Source organism: Lissotriton helveticus, chromosome 4_1 (assembly GCF_964261635.1).
Source record: "Lissotriton helveticus chromosome 4_1, aLisHel1.1, whole genome shotgun sequence".
Classification (NCBI taxonomy): Eukaryota; Metazoa; Chordata; class Amphibia; order Caudata; family Salamandridae; genus Lissotriton; species Lissotriton helveticus.
This window is the reverse complement of record NC_136063.1, coordinates 785,517,799-785,545,289: the sequence shown is the minus strand read 5'-3', so window position 1 is coordinate 785,545,289 and position 27,491 is coordinate 785,517,799. Positions and strand designations below refer to the sequence as shown.

The 27,491-nt window shown below is 45.6% G+C and overlaps 1 protein-coding gene across 2 annotated transcripts in view; it reads right to left on the bottom strand.

Moving 5' to 3' along the window:
• Positions 1 to 749: 749 nt before the first annotated feature.
• ANKRD29 (ankyrin repeat domain 29) overlaps positions 750 to 27,491 on the bottom strand; it is a 459,839-nt gene continuing 433,097 nt past the window's right edge. For both annotated transcript variants that reach the window (XM_078685682.1, XM_078685683.1), the window contains 2 exons: positions 11,882 to 11,980; positions 750 to 3,272 (listed from right to left, as the gene is read on the bottom strand). In XM_078685682.1, coding sequence (XP_078541808.1) covers positions 3,189 to 3,272; positions 11,882 to 11,980 — 183 coding nt within the window. In that variant the 3' untranslated portion in view covers positions 750 to 3,188. The remainder of the gene's footprint in view (positions 3,273 to 11,881; positions 11,981 to 27,491) is intronic.

Below are 27,491 nucleotides of genomic sequence, written 5' to 3'. Positions count from 1 at the left end.
GCAACACACAAGTGTATGTAGTGGGGTGGAGGGGGGACTGCGGGAAGGGTCAAGGTTTTTCTTTAAGGTTTATTTTTAGCCTTTTGTAATACTTGTTAGAATCGAAAGAAATCTGCCATAGGTTGAAGTTGGCTCTATCCGTACCTACAAGCACCGAACTGTGTATGTTACATAATGCGAACAACAACTAATGGTAATGCAAACAAATGTTATTAACTTTGTAGTTGATCTTATGGCAACTTGGACACCAGTCACAGAGACTAAGTTGACAATTCCTGCGCCAGTATTCCGCGGATGTTCTGTTGAACAGTTGACATGATCTTATCTGTATTTGTAATCAGTGGGACACCATGTATGCATGTAACAACAGATAAGAGTGCACAAACTTAATAAAAGAGATTAAAAAAAGCCAAATGGAGGTCGACTTTGGAGGTGAAGGAGTGGGGCGGTGGTTTGCCGTCCCGCTCCAGCACCGCCAAAGTTGTAATCAGCCCCTTAGTCTGGAAGGTGTGCTTATGAGAGTAGAGGGGACAATTGCATCATAAAAGTTGGTACTTTGCAGTACAACTACTACCCACAATGTTTCCTCGATCCCCTTAGACACACTTTGAGTTTTTCGAAGTTTTGTCATTATTGATTTTTGTGGCTCCTTCTGCTGCGATTAGACATATTCATTCTAGGGCACTATGTGTTTTGTAAAGGAACTGGCACAACTCCAGAAACATTTAAGAAACATTTTCACATAAGCATTTAAAGTTGGGACATTGGAAGCCTTTATTTAGGGACACCATCTTGTACTTGAGATATGCATACAATTGTACTTAAGTAATATACGACTTCACTGTAAGGAAGAAAAAACACGGCCACATCCTAGAGGAGTCACTTTCATTGACAGGCACATATTTGATAGAAGACGCACATTTCCTCCTGCACAGTGCATGGTAGAAACTGCACCCAAATCATATCAATAATTACTTGTGTCCCCTGGTTTGGTAATATCGAGTGCAGTGCAGCTTGTGCTAAATGAAACTGGTTTGCACAGATGTAATAAGTAAGCAGTACACCACAACTTGCTATAGGAAAATTACAGATCCACCAATCCCTTGGTGCCCATGTTGGTTTGTTTTTATGGGGGATTTGTGAAAACAAATCTCATTCCAGGTGACCAAAGGTACAGGTATGTGCTTCGAACTGCTCTTTGGGCTAAAGAAGGTTACACTTAGCAGACTAGATTACTGGAATGCCTTAATACTCGTAGCACCTGATTATTTAAATAAGTGATTGTTCAGAGTACAAGTGGCAGGGGCAAAACTGGAGCTAAATAGACCTTGTAGGTCCATGGTGCATGACGCCATGAAGGACCTGCACTGGTTTCCTCTGGAGCAAAGGATCACATTTAAAGCCGTGTGCATTGTCTTCAAGGCCCTACACCAGAAAGGCTCTGCGCCACTGCAACGCTGATTTAAAAGATACATCCCCGCGAGATCTCTCCGTTCAAGCATGGCAAACGTGATCTGTACTCACACTTCCCAGGAGGTATAGGCAAGGGGGCTGGGCCTTCTCAGTTAAATCAGACCGGATGTGGAATGAGCTCCCACACTCGTTGCGGGCTTCAACGGAGCTGTTGCAATTGAAGGCTCTTCCCAACATGACCTGATCATGGCCAGGTGCTGTGTTTGTGTATTTTCAGTAAGCACATTTTTCCTTGTCCACTAGCACCAGGATACCAGTTTGGTGACAGCTGAGCTTTATGGTATAAATAAATAAATAAATAAATAAATAAATAAATAAATGCAACACCTTAGGCCCCATTCAGAAGAAGGAGTCTTGGGGAGAAAGAACATTGTGTCTGAAGGCTTACAGCGGATCTGCCGGGCTACACTGGGTCTGTAGGGCTACACTGGAAGCAGCAGGGCTGCAGTGGATCTGCACGATTTCACCAGATCCGAACGGTTACTTACGTTATACAGGTTTAAAGTGGATCTGCACGATTACACTGGATCTGCAAAGTTACACCAGATCTGTAAGGTTACTGAGGAGCTACAGGGTTACAGTGGATCTGCAGGGTTACAGTGGATCTGCAGGGTTACAGTGGATCTACAGGGTTACACCAGATCTGAAAGGTTACTGAGAAGCTACAGGGTTACAGTGAAGCTACAGGGTTACAGTGGATCGGCATGGTTACACTGGATCTGCAGGGGTACACCAGATCTGAAAGGCAGTGTTACCGCCAACCTGCAGGTTCCACCGTATCTGGAAGGTTACAGCAGATCTGCTGGAGGGTTACACCTAATCTGTTACAGCGGATAAGCAGGGTTGCAGCAGATCTCCAAGATTACAATGGATCTGCAGAAGGGTTGCAGCGGATTTGCGAGATTGCACCATACCTTCCTTGTTTCACAGAATCTGCAGGGTTACAGCAGATCTGCAACATGGTTACAGCGGATCTCCAAGATTACAATAGATATGCTAGGATTACATCAGATCTGTAGGGTTAGGGTGGACCAGCAGCAGGGTTACAGTGGATGCTCAGCAGGGTTACAGTGGATCTTCTGACTTACACCTGGTTGCGGGGTTACAGAAGATCAGCTGGGTTACAGCGGATCTCCAATATTACAGTGGATATGCTAGGATTACATTAGATCTGTAGGGTTAGGGTGGACCAGCAGCAGGGTTACAGTGGATCTTCTGACTTACACCTGGTTGCGGGGTTACACCGGATCAGCAGGGTTACAGCGGATCAGCAGGGTTACAGCGGATCAGCAGGGTTACAGCGGATGTTGTGATTCTGGTGGGTCTGTAACTTTGAATTAAGGGGTACCTGTTAACTCGGGCGACAGAGGGCAGTGTTTCTGCCTTATCACCAGCATAGGAGTGTTACTCTCCTCTGAAGGCGTGCCGCATCCTGCATCATACGTTGTGACATTCGTTGTCTGTTTTACAGGCACTGGTGTTGAGGTGAGACGACAAATCCAATAAAATCCAATACAAAGCTTCAATACTTCCTCAGTGGAATAACAGCATCCAATCAGTTGAAGTGTACTATTCCCCTTTCTTTTGCACAAGACTTTTATTTCAGGATCTGACATATTAAAATAAAAGACCAGCGCAGTGCATCATCCTGACGTCAGACTTGCAGCCTTTGCACAGGGCCAGACATGGTTGTGTCGTCAGCTGGTAGAGCGCCTTTAGCCTCTGGTGCCCATTCCTTTTCTCTGAAGGAGTTTGAGGATACGTTCATTTTTTGTGAGTTGTGCTGGTAGTTCCTGTGCCTGGAAAAAAACAATCATATTAACAAATGCAACAAAGAACCAATGATGAATAAAATATACTATTGGCTGAACTTTCAAAAGGGTAAAAAGCAAACTCAACAAAACAAAGGATATAATATGGACCTGTGGGAGTTAAAAGGATAATAAAACATCCAAGTATGTCAGTGGCAGAGCAAGGATATGATCACCCTGGAAAATTACACCAGAACATAAATACCTTCGCAAATTTGAGGTATTAGCATTCAAGTATTAATGAGAAGATAAGTGTCAAGTGCATTCTCATCCAGTGCAAGCATCTGTACGGAGCCGCAGTCACATTGCATAAGCATATCACTGTGAAACAACTTGACTGTTATGTCGTAGACTGTTTTAGAAAAAATGTGTTCATTATGATAGCGTTCAGATGAGCGCCCGACTGCCATCGAAGTGGGATTGAGAGTGCCCAACAAGGAGTCGGCGGTCCCACCCGCCATATTTTGATAAGACTGATGTGAAGGCGGTCGAAAACAGTCTTTTTGTACCGTGGCTTGTGCTGCGGCCCGACAAGGGTGGCAGCACAAGCAAGAGTAGAAAAAGGCATTTTTCAAACATCCATGCACTGTGTGCCAGGCTCCATGTGGTTCCTGGCACACGGCGCATGGATGTTTGGAGGGGCACCACATGTACCCCCCTGGCCACTTAGCTGTGGCCCTGCCTGGGGCTCCCAAAGTCCCTTTCCAGCTGCCTTTCCATGGCGGTAGGACCGCCATGGAAAGCAAGTTGGAAAGGGACATTGTGATCCTGGCGGCAGTGCCTGAGTAGGCACCACCTCCATTCAGGGTCACAATTACGACCGCCGCTCCGTCAGGATCAGTAGATTCTTTTGGGAGTGGCGGTCCATCCCCCGAAAGTCAAGGGTCCAACCATCTGCATTATAATGTGGTGGTCGGCCCGAAGGGCTGTCTGTTGGTGGGACCACCACCGACAGCCTGCTGGTGGCTGTCCCACCAGCATCGTAATGTGCCCTAAAGTTAGCACTCTGGTTCTATTAAGAAGCAAAATATAAAATCCTTCCCACATAGTGGCCAAGCGTCCTCGCCTGATCTTCAACCACTACTTTTTAAAATCAGTATTAGGTTTGATTTTAATTGCACTTTTGATTGAAACTACTCCGATTTCATCATTTCTGATATACCTGGTACATTTTCTGAACAGGAGACTCACATCCTCAGGGCCCTGGCAGGTGCATTACATAACTTGTAAGCAAGTTGCTGGTCAACAGAGTACTTGGCCCTGCTGGAGATGAGGGTCACCCATAGTGGTAATCCTATTAACATGGTTACTCACATCCTCATGAATATGCCATGACACAGCTATCTGTTGGTGGGTGATGATTAATAGTTGTATGGTCCAGGCATATTAACTTGCACCTCATGTTGGATATTCTGCCTACTGACTTTCCCAGGTAAATATGCACTATCTACCAGGATCCGAACTACTTACTTTCAGCACAGTGTCAGGTGTAGGGCTGTAGCAGGCTAGTGGAGTATATGAGGGGTTGAAGAAGCCCAAGCTCGGGCTCTGACCGTATGTGCAACTCCCAAGAAGGGTGTTTGCCATGTTAGACAAGGTGGGATCTGACATAATTGCTTCTGCTCACGTCTCTCTCTCCTTCCTTCACAGGTCATTGTAACCAGGGTGTTGAGTGTCTGGTTACGATCCACAGTTTCAGGATCCGGTGGTTCCATATAGAGCGTCACCACAGTTTCTAACTGTGAGAAATTGGGTTGTTAGTTGACGAGAGTGTGACCCTTGGTCAAGCAGCAACCACGTTCCTTGTGAGGGTGAGCCACAAGCCAATCCCATATTAACCTGTGTTCAACTCTCTGGTAGATTGACGCAGAGCAGTCAGGCTTAACTCAGAGGTCATGTGTAAAGTTGTTGTGCAACACTTCAAACAGTATAAAGTGAAACACCACACAAAAAGGACCCCATACCTTATTAGAAAAATAGAGTAAAATGTCAGCACCCTGAGGCACACCAAGGATCCAGGACCTGAGGGGCACTACCTGGGGTCAGGAACTCACCACAGCTGGGTCCAGGGGCTGGTGCAGGATGTTTGGGAGCCTTTGATGCCCCTCCCCTGAGGCTCGGATCACGAGGCCAGAAGACTAGCCCTTTGAGTCACTCTGGTGCCCTGGGTTCAAGGGTGAAGTTGCAGGACCATTTATCGTTTCACCCAGGCAAGAGGGCAACAGGTCAGCACAGAATGGCAGCAGTTCCTTCGGAGCAGCAGTCCAGTAGAGTTGCAGTCATTACACCAGCCCAGTAATCCTTCTTCCTGGCAGAGTACACACAAGTACAGAAGTGCACTCAAGTGTTGGTGTCGGAGGTCCAGTATTTATACCCAGTTGTGCATTTTAAGTGTGGAGAAGCCGGTAGAATCATGCCCTTGAAGTGCACAGGCGCCCTGTCTTCCTGGCCCTGGCTCCAGACTAACTACACAGGGATATGCAGCCCTTTGTGTGGAGACACAGCCTATTCAAGTGTAAGTGGGGCTGGGCCTAGCTACTCCCTCCCATCCTCCTAATGATGGTCCATTTAGTAACACCTAAGCTCCCCATTGTGTGCATCTGTCTAGGAGGACTACACAAAGCCCAACTGTCATCTACACCCAGTCATGTGACCCAGAGACAGACTCAAGGCACCAAATGGTTAAGGTAAGTAAGGCAAGATCATTTGAAATTTCTAATAGTGCAATTTTCAAAATCCGACTTCACTATAAGTTAGGATTTTTCATTACAATTCCAGAGACACCAAACATGAAGGGGGTCACCTGTTCCCGTTTGGAAATTACACTTATAAAATGTAATAAGGTAACCAATGTGATCCTGTGGGAGAGGTAGGCCTTTTTTCATTAGCAGGACATGTAAAACTTAAAAGTACATGTCCAACATTTAAATACACTGCACCCTGCCCTCTGGGCTGTCCAGGGCCTACCCTAGGGGCGACTCATAAGTATTAACAAGCACTGGCATAGCCAATAGGTCTCGCCTTTGGGACCCTATAAGTGTTTAGCCATGCAACAGCTGATGTTGCACGAAGGATATTGTGCTGGATAACTAAACACTTATAAGATCCCAAAGGCGAGACCTATTTGCTATGCCAATGCTTATTTTGAGTGAAAGTGGAGCTTCACAGCCTCATAATGTAAATGCATTTATTCATATTCTAGAAGGCATTATCAGCGAGATAATTTCCCTATGTCCTCATTTTCCATCTTTGCCATCTTTGACGTGAAAGTTGGGTGGTGTAGTATCTCACGGTTTTGCCTTCTAGAACATTCCGTTTAAAAGTCAGCGCTGAAGGAGACTGCGCCAGAGGTATCTGTGTAATATTGCATGAACAAACTTAAACGCTGCATTTGTGGACTAAGGAACTTAAGTGGTATGGGAATAAAAACGAGAACAATAACAATGTAACATGTGTTATTGATTCCTGGCATGCGAATCAAGGGGTATACAGAAGTTTGCAATATACACATTTTAATGGTGAAACAATCATTTTGTGACCTTTGGCGAGTCTTTCAGAGCTCGGAATAATGCCTTGGACTGTAGATGGGATCTTTTGATTTAAATCGGACTTTTAGTCAGAGACCGAAATCCCTCAGATGTGTTTAATATTCACAGATGAATTATGACTGGTTTGTCTTAAGTCAGTTTAATGTAAATGTGCTGAGAGTAATTGTTGAATTTTATGAATGTGTTTGTGGTGTGGAGGAGACTGACTGTTTGGGAGTGCTTCTTCCTATCTTCTTCCTATCTTATTCCTTATTGTATTTGTTTTGAAGCTAGGAGTTGACAGGGTCATGTCGGCCTCTCTGCTGCTCTGCGAGTCTGGCATTTTTCCAATGGGCCGTAGGCTATGAACTGCAGAACAGGTCTGGCTGCCATTACACTTCAATGCCCATTGTCCTGGTTCTTGATGCGGCCTTTTGCAGCGTAGGTCAGGCTGGCTCAATACCTGTGCTGGGATCTCAGAGTGGAAATCTTCACTGGGTGTTGTGTTGTGGGATGGGATAGTGGTTGGCCAGGGCTGCTTACCAATGAGGCGATGGCACAAAGGCGAGGTTGCTGACAGGGCCCTGGAGTTGACAACAAATGAAATAAAAGGAATGGAAAACTTGAAAACTAGACCTGCAAACACTTGCAAAACCTGAAGGAACCAAGCAGTAGTCTTAGAAGGTACAGTGAAAGAGTATGCGCAGCGTTTGTGCACGTACCGTGTACAGCAGGAACATGTACATTTGTATCAGTGGAAGGTGCGCCAAGAAGCGAATCGCAAGCACCCCCGCGTGAAGTAGCATACTACCTGTCACAGCCTGTGTGTATGTGTGTTTGTAAGCAGAGGCAGTACACCACGGCTCTTCCCTCAGCCCGAGGCTATTCAACATCTACATGGCACCCCTCGTCCACGTCGCCTGACAGCACGGCCTCAACATTATCTCCTACGACGATGACACCCAGCTGATCCTGTCCCTCGCCAACAACCCTCACACCGCAAAAACCAACCTCCACGAAGGAATGAAGGCCGTCGCCGAATGGATGAAGAACAGCCGACTGAAACTGAACTCGGACAAGACGGAGGTCCTCATCCTCGGCCCCACCCCGTCAGCCTGGGACGACTCCTGGTGGCCAACAGCGCTAGGAACAGTCCCGATACCCACCGACCACGCACGCAAACTAGGGGTCATCCTCGACTCCACCCTCTCCATGACTAAGCAGGTCAACGCCGTCTCCTCATCCTGCTTCAACACCCTCCAAATTCCCCGCAGGATCTTCAAGTGGATCCCCACCGAAACAAGAAGAACGGTCACTCAGGCCCTCGTCACCAGCAGGCTGGACTACGGGAACGAACTCTATGCAGGAGCTCCGGCCAAACTTCTGAGACAGCTGCAACGCATCCAGAAAGCCTCTGCACGTCTGATCCTAGACATCCCCCGCCAAACCCACATCACTCCCCACCTGAGAGACCTGCACTGGCTCCCCGTCAACAAGAGGATAACCTTTAAGCTCCTCATCCAAGCACACAATGCTCTCCACAACACCGGACCAGTATACCTCAACAGACAACTCTGCTTCTACACCCCCACCCGCCAGCTCCGCTCTGCCGCCCTCGCCACAATACCTCGCATCCGAAGAACGACCTCTGGAGGTAGATCCTTCTCCCACCTCGTCGCCAAGACCTGGAACACCCTCCCCACCAAACTACGGCAGTCCCAAGACCTACTGGCTTTCAGAAGACTCCTCAAGACCTGGCTATTTGATTAGTAGCAGCACCCCCCCCCCGCCTTGAGACCCTCACAGGTGTGTAGTGAGCTCTATAAGTAACTTGATTGATTGATTGATTGACTACGGGCACAGTTCGTAAGCAGGGTCAACAGTGCTTTTTGTAAGCGCAGGCCGTCTACCGAGTGGCTTGTAAGCAGAGACAGTCTACTTGTGCTGAATGTAAACAGAGATGGACAACATATGCTATTTGGATCTACAGGGTTAAACCAGTGAAAAGACACGCTCTGTGATGAGGGAGGGGGAGGGAGTTTGCGCGAGCAAAACAGAGAGGCAGACAGATGGCGGCTGCGCGAGTGCATGCTCACGTGCACGCAAGCTTTAGGCTACCAAAAGCCTGTGGCACACTTGCAAAACCTGAAGGAACCAAGCAGTGGTCTTAGAAGGTACAGTAAAAGAGTATGTGCAGTGTTTGTGCACGTACCGTGTACAGCAGGAACATGTACATTTATATCAGTGGAAGGTGCACCAAGAAGCGAATCGTAAGCACCCCCGCGTGAAGTAGCATGCTACCTGTTACAGTCTGTGTGCTGTCTGTGTGCATGTGTGTTTGTAAGCAGAGGCAGACAACGGGCACAGTTCGTAAGCAGGGTCAACAGTGCTTTTTGTAAGTACAGATCGTGCATGTACTGCTTGTAAGCACAGGCCATCTACCGAGTGGCTTGTAAACAGAGACAGTCGACTTGTGCTGAATATAAACAGAGATGGACAACATATGCTGTTTGGATCTACAGGGTTAATCCAGTGAAAAGACACGCTCTGTGATAAGGGAGGGGGAGGGAGTTTGCACGAGCAAAACAGAGAGGCAGATAGATGGCGTCTGCGCACGTGCACGCTCGCGTGCACACACGCTTTAGGCCACCAAAAGCCTGTGGCAGCACTTTGTAAACCCACACACTAAATGTCTTGCAGAGCAGCGCATGGGTTGACTCAGCGAGACCTAAAAAGGAAGGTTTGGGCCTCGAAAAGGTTTATTTGCCAGGTCGAAATGGCACTTTAAAACAGCACACACACAGGCTACATTGGCAGCCCCGAGACATGGCTAAAGTGCTACTTAAGTGGGTGGAACAAACAGTGCTGTAGGCTCACTAGTAGCATTTCATTTACAGGCCTTGGGCACAGTGAGTCTCACTTTACTATGGACTTACAAGTAAATTAAACTTGCAAATTGTGTATAAGCCAATCTAATATGTTTTAAGGAGAGAGCAAAATCACTTTAGCACTGGTTAGCAGTGGTAAAGTGCACAAAGTCCTAAGGTCAGCAAAAACAAAGTCAGCAAAAACAGGAGGTCTGAAGGCAAAAGGTTAGTAGGAAAACCACACCAAGGATGCCATGTCTAACAAAAACAGGTAAGATACTTTAAAATCTGTTGAGAAAGAGAAGACTAATGCCTGGATGTGTTCAAAATGGGAAAAAGTAGTGTGAAAGTGGCTAATATTAAAATCAAGCTATTTAAGGGGCAGAAAAAGTGGTCAGAATTGTCACAACTAAAACGGTGGTCAAAGATTTTAGCATCAATGTGAAATCCCTGTGGGGTGTATTTGGAGCACGAGTAGAATTTCAGAGTAATGTGGAATCTGCAATTCAAGGATGCAAAGTAATGGAAGGACGGAAGCTCTCGTGAAAGCAAGAAGTAATGGCAATTCAGATGTTGTATAGAGGATTGGAGAAAGACTGATCCGCGTAACTGAATGTTTGAAGTACCTTTTTACCAAGACATTTTATCTGTGTAACGAATGAGATGTGTAGCATTGTGAGATAAATGTGTGAATGTGCATGTGTGTGTGCATGGGTGGCATGTATGCAGTGCCAGAGAGTTTTCAGCAGTGTTTGTAGTACTGGTGAGCACTAGAATTGGTGTGTCAGCTGGTGGTCAGCTACGATGTGGCTTGGTTGGTGAAACAATTCTCATGAATTACCATTAATAAAAAAAACGTATCTGTCTCACAGCTGTTAGCCTCATTATTTCAGATACATGCAGTATCTTTATAATAATAAACAAATTGTACATAAATAATATATACCATATTGCGTCGTAACAGTGCTTAATTTGAGCCGGTGTTTGCAGGTGGGGTCCACTTGCACCTATTTTTGGGGACTGATACTTATTGTTCTTCATAAAATTCGGACCCAGAGCAAGAGATAGAAAAACAAAAAAGGGGAAAGGGAGGAGGAAGAGAAAGATGGAAAAACATTGACAAAGAAGGAAAGGACATCTGAAAATAACCGGAAAGAGTGAGATAATGGGGCAGGAAGTATCTGGTGATGGATGTAAGGGGTATGAGCTGTACTCAAGACTATGCAGCCTTGATGTCGAAACCTCCAAAATTCAATAGCAGCGATGCAGGCTTCCACGCAAACGGTGGGCCCCAGCAATTTTAGTTTTTTTCATAAAATAAGCACTGCCTTGTGACCACTTTGCAACCCTGAGATTAGGGAAACATTTGTAAAATAAGTTCTGGTGCCCAAAGATGTCTCAGAAACCCCTGGTGCAGCTGAACGTCAAAGCTGCCGATTACCAAGGCAGTGTAGTCTTCACCCTATCACCTCTTTCATCCACCATTATACACTCCTTACTCCTTTTTCTCACTCTTGCATATGTTATTCCTTCCTTGCTTTCTGCTTTTGTCAGTTTTTTATGTCTTTCTCTCCCTTTTTTCTTTTTTTTTTCTCTCTCCTGCTCTGCGTGAAATTCTTATGAGGAACAACAAGTGTCAGTCCAAAAAAATAAGTGCCAGTTGGAACCTTTTGCAACCACTGTTTCGAATTAAGCCCTGCCTGAGTCCACCATTTGTGTGTTGCTCCAGCAGGGTCGATCATGATGGCGGAGCACTTATGGCTCGGTAGCCAAACACTTGATGTCTAATCTTGTAATCTAGATTGGATCAGACGATAGATGGACTGTTCGGATACTTTGAGGTCCAGTCCTTCAGTTGAAGGGGGGTGCCATGGGTTGCGGGCCGCCCCGGGTGTCAGCACTGAGAGGGGTGACAAAATGGCAAAAATATGTGTTTTGAACACATATTTTTTCCATTTTGTCAAGCCGGGGGTGACAAGAAATTTTCTGCACCGGGTACCACCTGACCTTGCTACGCCACTGAGGGGCTTGACGGATTATCCTATTGTTCTTCTTGACCAATAGGCACTACATATAAACATACATTTTCAAAACCTCAATGCAGTTTTTTCTCTACATTTCTGCATCATTTCCTGACTTTAGAATCAGCTGAGATTGTGTCAATTACCTACACATCATGTTGCAACAAGATGAAAAGGATTACCTTGTTCCTGAGAGTCGGGTCTGCTCCGGCTTCCAAGAGAAGACCTACTGCTTTGATGCTGCCGCTGAGAACTGCAGCGTGGAGAGCAGAACTACCGTTCTAATGACAGGTGGAAACAAAAGAAAGACTCATCAATCCATATTCGGCCATGATTTCACATCAACAGAATATTGGCCTCAAATGGCTACCTAGAAAACCTCCTCTTGCACGGAAAGTACTAATGGCACCCAGGGAGAGCTCCTGTAAGTATGGTAGAATAGGAGCAGGGATTCAGAAAGGACTTAAAAACTTTACACTTCAGTCAGGCGTAGATTAGTTGGCCGGTCTTTTCTTCAGTCTCCCTTTAGGGTTGCGACGCCTCAGTTGAGGTAGCTGTGCGCTGTACAAATGGCTTTGATTGATTGATTGATAGGGGTTCACGTTACAAGTAATAATACACAACAAGGTATGTTTCCCTTTTTCATCCCTGTTATCTGCATCACAATACTGCACTGACTTAGGTAACGATTCACAGACCTTCTGTGGGTAGGAATGAAAAGTGAAGAAATACATTAATATAGAAGCGATTATGAAAAACCCACAGTATATAATGATATATTTTACATTGCACTGACAATTATAAAAAAACCATTATGAAGAATGCTACAATGAAGACAATCCATGGCACTAACTCAACCACTTAACCTAAGTTACTAATACCTTAACCGCTTCCACCCCTGACCATAAACACAACCCTAACTCTCACAGTAAAGCCCTAAATCTACCCTTTAACACAACCATAAGTACATCTGTAACAATAAACATAAAACAAACTCTTATCCGACCTAAACCTAACGTAAATCCTAACCATGGCTCTGTTCTTAGTACTAGTCCTAAATCTAATACCATCCCGACTGGATCTTCATACCCAAGTCCAAATGTGAACCTAAACCTAACAGAACAAACACTAATCTAACTATAACCATGATGTTATTCTTAACCCCACACCTATCCGTATAATGCTGAAATCATTTAGTAACTGTACTTGCTTAATTAGTACTCAAAATAACAATCCTTACTTTTTTGTTTTTCTCATTTTATTTGTCCATAATAGGGTATGCAGACAAAATATCGATGTTTTAATATCGATATACCATAATATCGATTTTTTAATATCGAAGGGACATAATATAGAAGGTAAGTAATATCGAACTTTTTAATATTGAAGGGACAGAATTTCGGAGGTAAGTAATATCGATTTTGTTAATATCGATGTAAGTAATATCGATGTTACTAATATCGATATTAGTAATATCGATGTTACTAATATCGATTTTTATATGATTTTTATGCATATTATTACGTATTTTATATGTATTATTTTGACAAAAAATGTAATTTAAGTAAATTTTGTATTATAGTACCTATAGCGGATTATGGGTTTATTGGGGAATAGGGTGGGAAGTAATTTAATTATACTAAATCAATTATTAATTTTTCAGGAATTATAAAATCTTTTTAATTAATTGGTAATTAATTTTTATTAATTGGTAATTTATTTTAATTAATTGATTAATTGATAATTATGTTTGTAGCGGGTTATGGGTTTATAGGGGAATAGGGCGGGAAGTAATTTAATTATACTAAATGAATTATACCTTTTTTAGGAGATATAAATACATTTTTATTAATTGGTAATTCATTTTTATTAATTGGTAATTTGTTTTAATTAATTGATTAATTGATAATTATATTTGGAGTGGGTTATGGGTTTATAGGGGAATAGGGTAGGAAGTAATTTAATTATACTACATTAATTATACATTTTTTAGGAATTATAAATTATTTTTTATTAATTGGTAATTCATTTTTATTAATTGGTTATTTATTTAAATTAATTGATTAATTAATAATTATGTTTGTAGCGGGTTATGCGTTTATAGGGAAATAGGGTGGGAAGTAATTTAAATGTAATTAGGTAATAATTGATTTTCATTAATTGTTATTGGTAATGATATTAGTGTTAATCAATTATTAATTGGTAAATAATTTTTAATATTTGGTCATTCATTTTAATTAATTGATTAATTGATACTTATGTTAAGTGTATTATTTTATTATTGGCGTTTGTTGTGCATTCATAGGGAAATAGTGTGTAAAGTATTTGATATGTAATTAAGTGGTTTAAATCTATAGTTGGGTATTGATAATTTATTGGATATTAATTATTATTTGGTAATTATTTTTTAAATCATTATTTATTGGTTTTTGTAAATAGTTTAGATTAATTCAATAAATATTTTTTTTAAATAATTTAAAATATTTATTCTTTTTTATAAGTATGTTATTTTTAACTTCTATGCTATCCAACACTTTCCCTACTTTTGCACTCTTTGGAGTGGGAATAGTAATTTTTACCTCTACGCTATCCAACACTTTCCGTACTGTTGGACTCTCTGGAGTGGGAATAGTAATTTTTACCCCTACGCTATCCAACACTTTCCCTACTGTTGCATTCTCTGGGGTGGGAATAGTAATTTTTACCCCTATGCTATCCAACACTTTCCCTACTGTTGCACTCTCTGGAGTGGGAATAGTAATTTTTACCCCTACGCTATCCAACACTTTCCCTACTGTTGCACTCTCTGGAGTGGGAATAGTAATTGTTACCCCTACACTATCCAACACTTTCCCTACTGTTGCACTCTCTGGAGTGGGAATAGTAATTTTTACCCCTACGCTATCCAACACTTTCCCTACTGTTGCAATCTCTGGAGTGGGAATAGTATTTTTTACCCCTACGCTATCCAACACTTCCCCTACTGTTGCACTCTCTGGAGTTGGAATAGTAATATTTACCCCTACGCTATCCAATGCTTTCCCTACTGTTGCACTCTCTGGAGTGGGAATAGTAATTTTAACCCCTACGCTATCCAACACTTTCCCTAATGTTGCACTCTCTGGAGTGGGAATAGTAATTGTTACCCCTACGCTATCCAACACTTTCCCTACTGTTGCACTCTCTGGAGTGGGAATAGTAATTTTTACCCCTACGCTATCCAACACTTTCCCTACTGTTGCACTCTCTGGAGTTGGAATAGTATTTTTTACCCCCACGCTAGCCAACACTTCCCCTACTGTTGCACTCTCTGGAGTTGGAATAGTAATATTTACCCCTACGCTATCCAATGCTTTCCCTACTGTTGCACTCTCTGGAGTGGGAATAGTAATTTGTACCCTCCCGCTATCCAACGCTTTCCCTACTGTTGCACTGTCTGGAGTGGGAATAGTCATTTTTACCCTCCCGCTATCCAACGCTTTCCCTACTATAGCACTCACTGAAGTGGGAATAGTAATTTTTACCCTCCGCTATCCAACGCTTTCCCTACTGTTGCACTCTCTGGAGTGGGAATAGTAATTTTTACCCGCCGCTATCCAACGCTTTCCCTACTGTTGCACTCACTGGAGTGGGAATAGTAATTTTTACCCTCCCGCTACCCAACGCTTTCCCTACTGTTGCACTCACTGGAGTGGTAATAGTCATTTTTACCCTCCCACTATCCAACACTTTCCCTACTGTTGCACTCTTTGGAGTGGGAATAGTAATTTTTACCCTCCTGCTATCCAACGCTTTCCCTACTGTTGCACTCACTGGAGTGGGAATAGTAATGTTTACCCTCCCGCTATCCAACGCTTTCCCTACTGTTGCACTCTCTGGAGTGGGAATAGTAATTTTTACCCTTCCGCTATCCAACGCTTTCCCTACTGTTGCACTCACTGGAGTGGGAATAGTCATTTTTACCCTCCCGCTATACAACACTTTCCCTACTGTTGCACTCTTTGGAGTGGGAATAGTAATTTTTACCCCTACGCTATCCAACAGTCTCCTTACTGTTGTTTTTTTGGATTTGGAATAGTATTTTATTCCTTCTGTTACTTAATATTTTTTGTATTGTTTTAATTCATGCATTATAAAATTAATAAAAAAAATATTAAAAGTAAATTATTTAAAAAAAATGTGTTTTGCATAATTATTTAAATTTTATTTACGCTATTTTATGTGTGTAGATGAATTTGTAATTTATAATATTTTAAATTAGTTATAAGTTATTACAATAAATATTAAAACTAATTATCAAGTAAGTATATATATATTATATGTATATGTTTAATACATTTTTTATTAAATTATGTATATTACTTATTAATTTTAAATGATATAAACTAATTGTAACTATGCTTATTATATTTTAAAGTGTTTTTACATTAATTTAACATATTTTTTTAAATTAATAAAACGATATTTTTACATCGATATTTTTTTTCTCGATATTTTAGTACTTACCTTGTTGTAGATAGGATATCGATATTGTTGACATCAATATTATTGCTCCGATATTTTTGTATTTCGATATTTTGTGTTTCTATATTTTGTCATAGATCCCATAATAGGTTACTTCATATTGGCATCTTCATTTCCACACAGCTTGTGAATCAGGCCCTTTGTTTTACATTAAGCGACAAACCATAAAGGCTTGTACTTTGCTCAAACTTAATCATTTTGTACCTTTAATATTTTCTTGGATTGAATTTACCCTAAATCACAATGAAGGTCTTAAAGAAAGTAGGGGAATTAGCGACATTAAACTTTTACTGTTCAGTTCCGTTATCTTATTTTACATAGCCATAAAAGGTATATAAATACATATAAAAAAATTAATAATAAACAGATTCACAACAGAGAAGAATTCACAAAAATGCAATTGATTATAACCTTAGAGTCCGATGTAGCGGGCTTTACCGTCCATTAAAGGCCAGCACCAGTGTTAAAGGCCAGAGGGCATTTAACAAGGGTGCCAGCTTTAATGGCGGGTAGAGCCCGCTACAGAGGGCTCTAGGCTAACAGAACATTTATTATCATTTAGCTGGAGAGAAGCACCTAACCACTTGACCCCAAAATCCCCACCACATGTTACTACTGAAACACATTTGACCTGGTACAATTTCAGAAATACTCCCGGGGGTTTTCATACTCATTTGTAGAGAAAAGCAAAAAAAAATCTACAATGGCCCTTGAATTTTTTTCCCTCTTATTCATAACGAGTGGAGACCAAAAACACATGGTATCAAAAATAACTCTTAGGTAAGAGAAGGATGTGACCCTCACCAAGATGTGTCTCTTTGCTTTCAAATGCCTAGTTTTCCTGAACTTGGGTCCCATTACCATCACATAAGACTTGCTGCAATTAGTAAATAGATCAAGAGCTTCCATAAAAGAAACAAAGGAATCCACTAAATGCTGTAACTCCAGCACTTAAAATCAGGACTGCATCGTTGCATACAATAAGTAGGGTCAATTCCCCATGCGCTGGAGATCTGCGTTGCTTAATAAAAGAAATCTTTCCAACATGTTAACAAATGAGAGTAAAAAGAAATGGAGCTAAAATGCAACCCTGACAAATTCCCAGATTGACTTAAAACAGCGTTGTGCAGGAACCGCCATAATTGTAGTGGACCCTGTTGGACATGTTAGAGAGCAGGTTCCTATGAAAAAACTCAATGTTCAGGTTCACCACGATGGATAATAGGATAGCCAACAGCTTGGCCTGATCGACTGTCAAAGTCAGATGCATGCCATGAGTGATGCGATATGTGAGGTCATAAGAAGTGCATTACGGGGGCGTGAGTTATAGTTAGCCCAACTGCTAAATTTCTCTGGTTAAGTACAAGTGAAATGTCAGCCTAACAATAATGTCCCTGTATTCTTAGTTTTTTTCAGTGAATTTCTAAGATTTTTTAAATTCTACTTGCTAACTCTAACGTCCATGTAACCATTGTTTTTTTAAGTGAATTTCTATTTTTTTTTAAGTATTTGTTGTGTTTGCAGAGTGGGGGAGAAAGGGGGCATGCTCTCTGATCAGCTCTCAGGAAGTCCGCTGTGTAGGACTTACAGGAGATACCAGGAGGGATTCTTAGCCCCCAAGGTCCCTAAGGATTAAAGTGGACTTCATCTTCCAACCAGTAGTATGGCAGGAGCCGCATTTGCAGAGGGGGGCTACACATCTCCCCTTTCGGGCAGGTTTTGGCCCCAGGGACCCTTTCCACTCGGGGCCTGGCCTTTTAAAAACACGTTTTTATAATTCAAAGGGAGGGGGGTCAAGTGGCCCCCCTCCGAGGCCGATTTCGGCCCTGGGGTACCAATCCCCCGGGGCCAGGCCTTCATATATATTTTCTTTTAAAAAGAGGAGGGGGATGAGCAGTCCCCCGCCCCTGGCTGATTTTGCCCCCTGGGACCCCATCCCACTGGCCCGCTGCACGGCCCTCTCCTGACGCCGATTTTCGGCCACGGGGACCCCATTCCCCAGTGCCAGGCCTTCATATATTTATTTTTTTAAAGGGGAGGGGGCCCACGTGGCCCCCCTCCCGAGCCATTTTCAGCCCCGGGGGACCCTATCCCCTGTGGCCTGCCCCCTTTTTTACATTTTATTTCATTGAAAGGATGGAGGCCAAATGGCCCTCCTCTTGGGCCATTTTTGGCCCCTGGGAACCCATCCCCCATGGCCTTCCTCCTTTTAAAAAAATCTTATTTAATTGAAAGAGGGGTGCCGCATGAACCCCCCTCCCCAGGCCAATTTCCGTCCTGGCGACCCCATTCCCCAGGGTCAAGGCCCCCGCGGTCCCTTCTGCTAACATGCAGCTCCCTGGATCCCAAAGAAATGTCCATTTCCCTGTTCTTGCTTCACAGTGAGCAGGGAAACAGACAAGCAAGAGCATTTTGCGCTCTCGCTTGCTGAAAGCAGAGAACTTGTTTTCCATGGCTTGGCTTGAGCAAGCCATAGGGAACTGCAATGTCGAGGGGGTGGGCACCCCGGGACATTGCTGAAGCCGGCCCGGGGGGGCCCTTAGGTCGCGGACTCAGTGCTTAATTTGTAAAATAAGAAGTGCAGGTGCTGAAATGTTTTCGTAGGAGGCCACCACCCACTTTCCTTGCCCCACCCCCATCCTCCATTGGCTCGACCCACTTCCACTATTCGCTCCAATGTACCCCATGATGTGGCCTAGATAATGACTGATGGAGCAACTTAGGCTAAAAAGGCTAATAAGTCAAAGGCAAGACAGATTTTTGTGCAAAGCACGTCCTGAACTCATGTTTTTTGAAGGTGTTCTAAAAGTGAAAATGAACAAAAAGGCTATTTGCTGAGTTAAATAAAGTATTTTCAAATGATCACACCATTTGATCAAGCATGAAAATCAGGAATGACCCCAGATTCTCCACTTTCACTCTCTGCAATTCACCAATTATAATCATATTTAGGGGTCGATTCCGATCCGGTAAAATTCTCGTCCGTACTATTTGCATCCGGAGCCGTCTCCGTACGACTCGTACACACACCGTACGACATGACGAGTACGATCCGGACCGGGGTATCAGGACGCGATTCGTACGGTCCACGTCAGGTAAGTGCGATTCTTACGGAAATTCGCACATTCACATACACACCATACGGTGCGTACCCCCCCATGATCGCAGGGGTACGCACCGTACCCCTGCGATCATGGGAGGTACGCACCGTACACCCAGCGGACATGGGGTACGCACCGTACACCCAGCGTACATGGGGTACGGTGCGTACACCCCAAGATCGCGGGGTACGGTACGTACCCCTGCGATCATTGGGGGTACGCACAGTACCCAGGGGGGGCGTTCCGTACCTGTTTCGGGGCGAACTCTGCTTTTACGGCTGTTTTCAGCTCCCGTAGAAAAAGGGTCGTACGGTGCGTACCCAACACGAATTGTACTTGCCGGAAAAAGCAGCCGCGAACCGAACAGATGTCGCGTACAGCGGGTTCCGAGGGAGATTCGTACGGGGATTTCATTCGTACGGTCCCTGTACGATTCGTACGGAGTCCAGCTCCTGGTACGAATCGTACTTCGTCGTACGTACGGGGGACGTTGCAGGGTACGATTCGTATGGGAAAAACGCTCCGAACGGCAATTCGGAGCGCTTTTTACCCGATCGGAATCGACCCCTTAATGTGTAATTCTTTCTGGCATCAAAGTTTAACACTTTGTCCTTAATCCATGGGGCATAAGATTAGTGCTGGGGTGAGGAGCAGAATCCACATTTGTTTGCTGTTTTACATGGTGCAAACCCTGACGTGGACAGACAGAGGAGCAAGCACAAGGCAGACACAGGCTATTTGACACTTTTTTCCTAGGCACATCCAGATTTGCCGAAATTCAAAGGTGCTGCTGAGCCCAGGGATTTGAACCTGCTTCACTATGTCTCTCCCTTGCTTTTGCCTCCTGTGCAAGCTCCTCAGACTTTCAGCAGCTCACTCACCTCCATCACAACTACACGCACACACACACAACAATAAGCAGCAAGGGCCGAGCACCAACTATAGTCTCAATATTTGCCTACGATCACAAAATTTGGTTTAGCAGGAAAGCTGGGATTCATCCCCAGGATAATTCCCCTTTTTTGCACTGTGCAATTCAGTTGTAATGATTAGATGGGCATACGATTCTGACTTCAAGGGTTAGTGCTATGTCCTTAATTCATGGGGGATGAGATTTGATTAAAAGTTTTGAGGGGTGCCATGTTGGAAATCCTGAATTGATGAGCTGATGACCTCTATTTAAAAATATTTTGTGCCAGTAGAGATTTCTTGCGTAAAGTAATTCACGCAGACCTCAGCTCTTACCCTGGTGGCGCGCTACTATTGATCATTCTATACATTAGCAGCTGAAGCACAAAAGGGACCTATAAGGAGACACTGGAGTCTGAGCAGGAAAGTGATTTTAACGATAATACTGACCTAAATATTCTATACAGACTATGGCATATGATAAAGCAATTTCGGATCCAGTGCGCAAAATTATCTAACATCAGGGGGGGCAATCATCTCATTTCCGGAATCATTTTATAAAGGTCTTCAAGCTCAAATAGCTTTGTCTCCATTTTAAAAGTAAGCACTCTATATGGGACTTAGACGCTCGCACTTCACATAATAAAGCATGAAGAAGAGAGCACAGAAAATGGCCCAGATGCAGGAATTAATAGTTACCAGTTTAAGTAATTAGAATAGTTAATCCATTACCGGAAGGGAAGAAAGTTTGAAGACAGCCTAACCCACCGCCAACACCCAAATAGACATGGGCAACTCTTTTGCAACCTCGATTTAATCAATTAATTAAATGTTACAGTTCAGACTTTAATTCAATTACTATCTCAGTCGCAGATACAGACCCAGATGAAGGCATGGGGTCCATTAGGATGGCGGGCCGCCCGCCACTCTATCGGTAAACGTGACCGCCCGCCTTAAGGGCGAGGGTCCCGACGCCAGCATTAGGATGTGCCCGCCACAGTGGCGGGCACATCCTGCATTTCTAGCACTGTGGCGGGCGGTGCTCTTAGCACCGCCCGCTACAATGCTAGAAATGCATTTATGCATTTGCATTAACAAAGCGTCAGGCACCGCGCGGTGCCTGCCGCTTTGTTAATGCAAATGAAGGGGGGTACCACAGGTACCCCCCCCCATGTGCAATACCCCCCCTTTCCTTCACTCTGGGGGCCCACACGGGGCCCCCAGAGTGAAGACCGCATGCCGCATCACCCTCAGCTCATCGTAATATGTCTGGCGGTGTCTGCTTGACACCGCCACCATATGAATCATTTTCCGCCCCAGCCGCAATGCGACAGGGGCGGAGAAGTGGCGGGCGGTGTTTTGCTCCGACGTGGTCCCCCCCGCCATTCTAATATGGTGGGGGGGAATACAGGGAAGGATGGCGGGCGGATTGCCCCCGCCAGGCTGGTGGCGGCTACCGCCGGCCTGGCGGGGGCAATCCACCCGCCATCCTAATGGACCCCTTAGACTCACTTTCAGAGGACACATGATTCTAGTCTGACACAGCCCTTGCTATCAGAAACTAAAGAACTTTTAATAAAACGATTAGTCTACACCAAATGACACATAAATAAATAACACTAACTAAAATATCGGACACACCGATTGAACAATCTGTCATCAGTCAATTCGACAACATTATTAAAAAAAATTGCTCTGAGCATGCAGATACGAAAGGAAATCTACAAAGACAGTTTTGCTCCGTGTCTCATGCACGCACATGGCAAAAAGCAGAAAGAGCTCAGCGCCGCCAATGGTTTCCTCCGCTTACCTGCTCCAGGAGGGGTTGATTCATTAATTCATGCAAACCAGACCGGTGTCCACTGCTCATTATAACATGCAGTGCCAGTGCCTTGAGCATTTTGCTCAGCTGACCCCCGTAAAGTTGTGCTTGCCAAATTCGCGCAGTAACGTAGCACTAGCAATTCAGGTGCTGGCAGTTAAGTGCAGTACTGTACAGCCTGTACAGCACTTCAAATACAAAGTGGTACCACGGAAGTCGGTAGTGGGCAACGAGCACACTCACAAAGGGGAATTACAGCCAGACATTTTCAGATCTAGCCAGTGAGGTGGGCAAAAGTTGCATACGCACTTTCAGCTTGCTCTTTATTTGCCGTGCAGGCCTTACTGAAAACGTCATCTTTGTGCCTGCATTGTCCCAGAATACCACGCCGTAGTTCAAGTCTTCATGACAGGATGCCATGCTGACATCACTAACGTGATGATGCATCGTGATGATCGTGCCTGGACCTCGGTGGACCAATTTGTGAAAACAGATCAGGAGCCACCCGAAGGACAGGTACATTTATTTTTTAAATAGTTATCAGGTCCACTGCAAAGGGAAAAGGGAAAAAAATGTTGTAGCGTCGGCCCTGTCAAATAAGTGCCAGTGCTGAGCACCAGAAAGCACCGGCACAAATTAAGCACTGGTGGCGGTCCTCGAAGCCATGTAGGGCCCCCCTCCTTTGTTCAAATTTGCTCCGGGGAGGTAGTTGTCCCCGGGGCTGAGGGGCTGCAAAGGACCCCCTTAATTATTGTATTGGTGCCCCGGGGAGGTGGGGAAAGCCGTAGGGCCTCCACCACTTGAAGAAAAAAAAATATGTGCCCCGAGGAGGTGGCGGGCCCCAGGTCAGCAGGAGAGGCCCTACGGTCTCCCCCGCATTACTTAAAAAAATAAAACGGTGTGCCCTGGCGAGGTCACGGTCCCCGGGGTAGGGGACCAGTGAGCCCCCCGTTATTATTGAAATTAGCCCAGGGGAGGTGGCGGTCCCGGGGCGGGAGGGTCCGCCAGGTCCACCCATATTATTTTAATTAGCTCCGGGGAGGTGGCGGTCCCTGGGGCTTTGATAGCCCTAGGTGGTGGGCCTTCTACACCCCACCATATATTTATTATATGCACCTGGGACCTTTGTTGTAAAAAAATGGTTTTATGCCATGGCGGGATTAGGGGGGAACCCTAAGACCATGGCTTGGGGGTCATGGTATTCCTACCTTGCCTTTTCTTTATTTTCCCTTTTTTGGGGTTGGGACTCGGTGAAGCAGAGTCCTAAGATGGATGCCAACACTTCCTGGTTGAAGGTGTTGGCAGCCAATCAGAGTGGTACATTTTCCTGCATGAGCTCGTCAGTTTTTCGCAAAGGCTCCCGAGCAGAGATATCACTATAATTTTTGCAAAGGCTTCGCGAGCAGTGACATCTCCATCGTTTTCAACTTACATTTCTCAAGAACTCCTGAACTGATTCACACCAAATAAGCAAAATTCCCTTTCTTAAACTAACATCTACCTCCCTGCCAAATTTGGTGTAAGTCCGTTCAGCAGTTCGGGCTGTCAGTGTGGCTAAAGGTTTCTTTGTGAATTAACATTCCAAATGCATGCTTATTTAGTGCCCTCATTTCTCAGTTCTACATGGATCACCCCCAAACGTTCCATGACGCACAGAACCTGCCTTGACATTTTTAGGGGAAACAGTTCATGAAGATTGGTCAAACGAAGCCAAAGTTATAGCCAAGTCAAAAAATGATTTTCCTTTGGAAACATGGTTCTAACTATACCTACTGGCGACCGCCAGTAGGATATATATATTTGTGTTAAATAAAATAAAAATAAAAATAAAACAATATTTTGCATGTTTTTGGATGATATTAGTGTTAAACGATATTTTGGTCCTTGCAATTATAAGTATAGGGACACAATATTTTGGCAAATGATATGTATGTCACACCATGGGGTCGATTCCGATTCGGGAAAAAGCGCTCCGAATAGCGGTTCGGAGCGTTTTTCCCCGTACGAGTCGTACCCTTAGGCGTCCCCGTACGAATCAGCAACTACGATCACAATCTAAAGCGTCACTCCGTACGGCTCGTAAAATACGCCGTACGAATCGAAAGTCCATACGATTTGCAGTCGGCTGACGCTCGACGCAACGTCCGACCGTAAAAAGAGCGCGTCTCCTGAACCAGGAAGTACGATCCGTGTAGAACACACTCCGTACGGCTCTTTGTTTACGAGAGCTCTAAACTACCGTAAAACCACACTCCGGCACGAACCGCACCCCGGTACGCGACAAGCAGGACATGAACGCCATCGTCCGTCTCATCCCTATCATGTACGGCCACCACCTCGTACTTAGAAACCGACGACAGCGCAGAAGGTGAGTACAACGAAATCCAACATACCTGTACGTGTTGCCACACGGCACATCTCCATTGCACGACTGTCATCTCTGGGTACGTTGGTCCACACACTCCCGCACTTCACCAGTGTAATACGTGCTGCATGTACGCCATCCAGCTGGGGTACGGTACGTCAACGACCTCGGGGTACGGTACGTCACCGCACAACACCAGTGCAATACGGAGACGTGCCGCACCTACGTCATCGAAGTACGTCACCGCACTTCACCAGTGTAATACATGCAGCATGTACGCCATCCAGCTGGGGTACGGTACGTCAACGACCTCGGGGTACGGTACGTCACCGCACAACATCAGTGCAATACGAAGACGTGCCGCACCTACGTCATCGAAGTACATCACCGTACTTCACCAGTGTAATACGTGCAGCATGTACGCCATCCAGCTGGGGTACGGTACGTCAACGACCTCGGGGTACGGTATGTCACCGCACAACACCAGTGCAATACGGAGACGTGCCGCACCTACATCATCGAAGTACGTCACCGCACTTCACCAGTGTAATACGTGCAGCATGTACGCCATCCAGCTGGGGTACGGTACGTCAACGACCTCGGGGTACGGTACGTCACCGCACAACACCAGTGCAATACGGAGACGTGCCGCACCTACGTCATCGAAGTACGTCACCGCACTTCACCAGTGTAATACGTGCAGCATGTACGCCATCCAGCTGGGGTACGGTATGTCAACGACCTCGGGGTACTGTACGTCACCGCACAACACCAGTGCAATACGGAGACGTGCCGCACCTACGTCATCGAAGTACGTCACCGCACTTCACCAGTGTAATACGTGCAGCATGTACGCCATCCAGCTGGGGTACGGTACGTCAACGACCTCGGGGTACGGTACGTCACCGCACAACACCAGTGCAATACGGAGACGTGCCGCACCTACGTCATCGAAGTACGTCACCGCACTTCACCAGTGTAATACGTGCAGCATGTACGCCATCCAGCTGGGGTACGGTACGTCAACGACCTCGGGGTACGGTACGTCACCGCACAACACCAGTGCCCAGCATCAGAGTGTGTGTGTGGCTAAGACGCCCACCACTGCCCAGCATCAGAGTGTGTGTGTGGCTGAGACCCCCACCAGTGCCCAGCATCAGAGTGTGTGTGTGGCTAAGACCCCCACCAGTGCCCACCAGTGCCCAGCATCAGAGTGTGTGTGTGGCTAAGACCCCCACCAGTGCCCAGCATCAGAGTGTGTGTGTGGCTAAGACCCCCACCAGTGCCCACCAGTGCCCAGCATCAGAGTGTGTGTGTGGCTGAGACCCCCACCAGTGCCCAGCATCAGAGTGTGTGTGTGGCTAAGACCCCCACCAGTGCCCACCAGTGCCCAGCATCAGAGTGTGTGTGTGGCTAAGACCCCCACCAGTGCCCACCAGTGCCCAGCATCAGAGTGTGTGTGTGGCTGAGACCCCCCCAGTGCCCACCAGTGCCCAGCATCAGAGTGTGTGTGTGGCTGAGACCCCCACCAGTGCCCACCAGTGCCCAGCATCAGAGTGTGTGTGTGGCTGAGACCCCCACCAGTGCCCACCAGTGCCCAGCATCAGAGTGTGTGTGTGGCTAAGATGCCCACCACTGCCCACCAGTGCCCACCAGTGCCCAGCATCAGAGTGTGTGTGTATAACACCCCCCCCCCACTGCCCAACAGTGGCCAGCCATTACAACAAAAACCTACCATTCTTAACCACATTACCACCAGGAGATTGACACATGTCAACATACCTATATTTTAACATCACACCACCTCCCAGGCACACAGCAGTCACAGACATTTTCACACAAACTAAAGTTCAGAAAAGGAAAATAATAGCTTTATTCAGCTGGTTCAAAATATAAAAGCAAATAAGAGCCCTCGCTCATTAAAGGCCAATGGCCAGTCCAAAGATGTCTCTGCAACAGTCTGTGCCTCCATGGGTGTGCACACACCCAAACTTGCCTGCACATGGCGTTTAATCCGCTGTGGGAACTATGGGGGCACCATCTGTGGAATCCTCCGGCACCGCATGGACAGGAGAGGGAAGGACAGGTGGAGTGGGTGCAGGTGTAGTGGATTCATCCACACTGGTTGGGGCATCGCCAAAAGTAGATTAAAAAACCTGCTGGACAGGTGGAGTGGGTGCAGGTGTAGTGGATTCATCCACACTGGTTGGGGCATCGCCAAAAGTAGATTCAAAAACCTGGCTGCACACTGCAGCCAGTGCAGAAAAACTACCACCTGAACCCGGGGACACATTGGGGGTGGAGGTACAGGGCTGTGAGTCAGTTCTACTGGGTGTGTGGATGCGTGTGTGAGGTGTCTCCCCTCTCCCTGGGTGTGTGCCTACTTCCCCCTGAGAATGGGTGCGTGGAGCTTTGAGCTTCTTATGCTGTGTGTGTGCGCTGGGTGTGTCTGACCTGTGGCGTGTGCGAGTATACTGTGTAGGTATGTGAGAGGCAGAGGTGGATGGGTCTGAAGGATGGGGGGGGACAGATGCTGCTGGGTGTACAGAGCTGCCGTCAGTGTTGACTCCATGGCAGCCACACTCCGACGTAGATCAGACATGGCCGATGACATGCCCTCCATGAACGACACCACCTGTGTAAGCAGTTGTGTATGTCCATGGAGGACAGTCAGCATGGATGTCTGACCTACTGCAATCTGCCGGAGTAGGTCCACAGTCTCAGCACTGAGGGCAGCAGGGGACACAGGGGCAGGGGCTGCGGTGCCGGGAACAAAGGAGACACGGGGTCTAGCACGGACCCTAGGGACGCTAATGGCTGGGAGGGTGGAGATGGTACTGGAGGAGGGGAGGGCAGCCAAAGAAGAAGATGTGACCATTGCTGCATATTCCCCCTTCTCCTGAGAGTCTGACTCGGAGTTGTCGGCATGGTAAGATGTGTCAGTCACATGTCGTCCGGCCTGCAGACTCTCCTCACCCTCCGTGCCACTGCCTCCCTCTGACTCCTCATAGCATGTGGCACTGTCGCTGGGTCCCTCTGCCTGGTCCGCGCCTGTGTCTCCTTCAGATTCA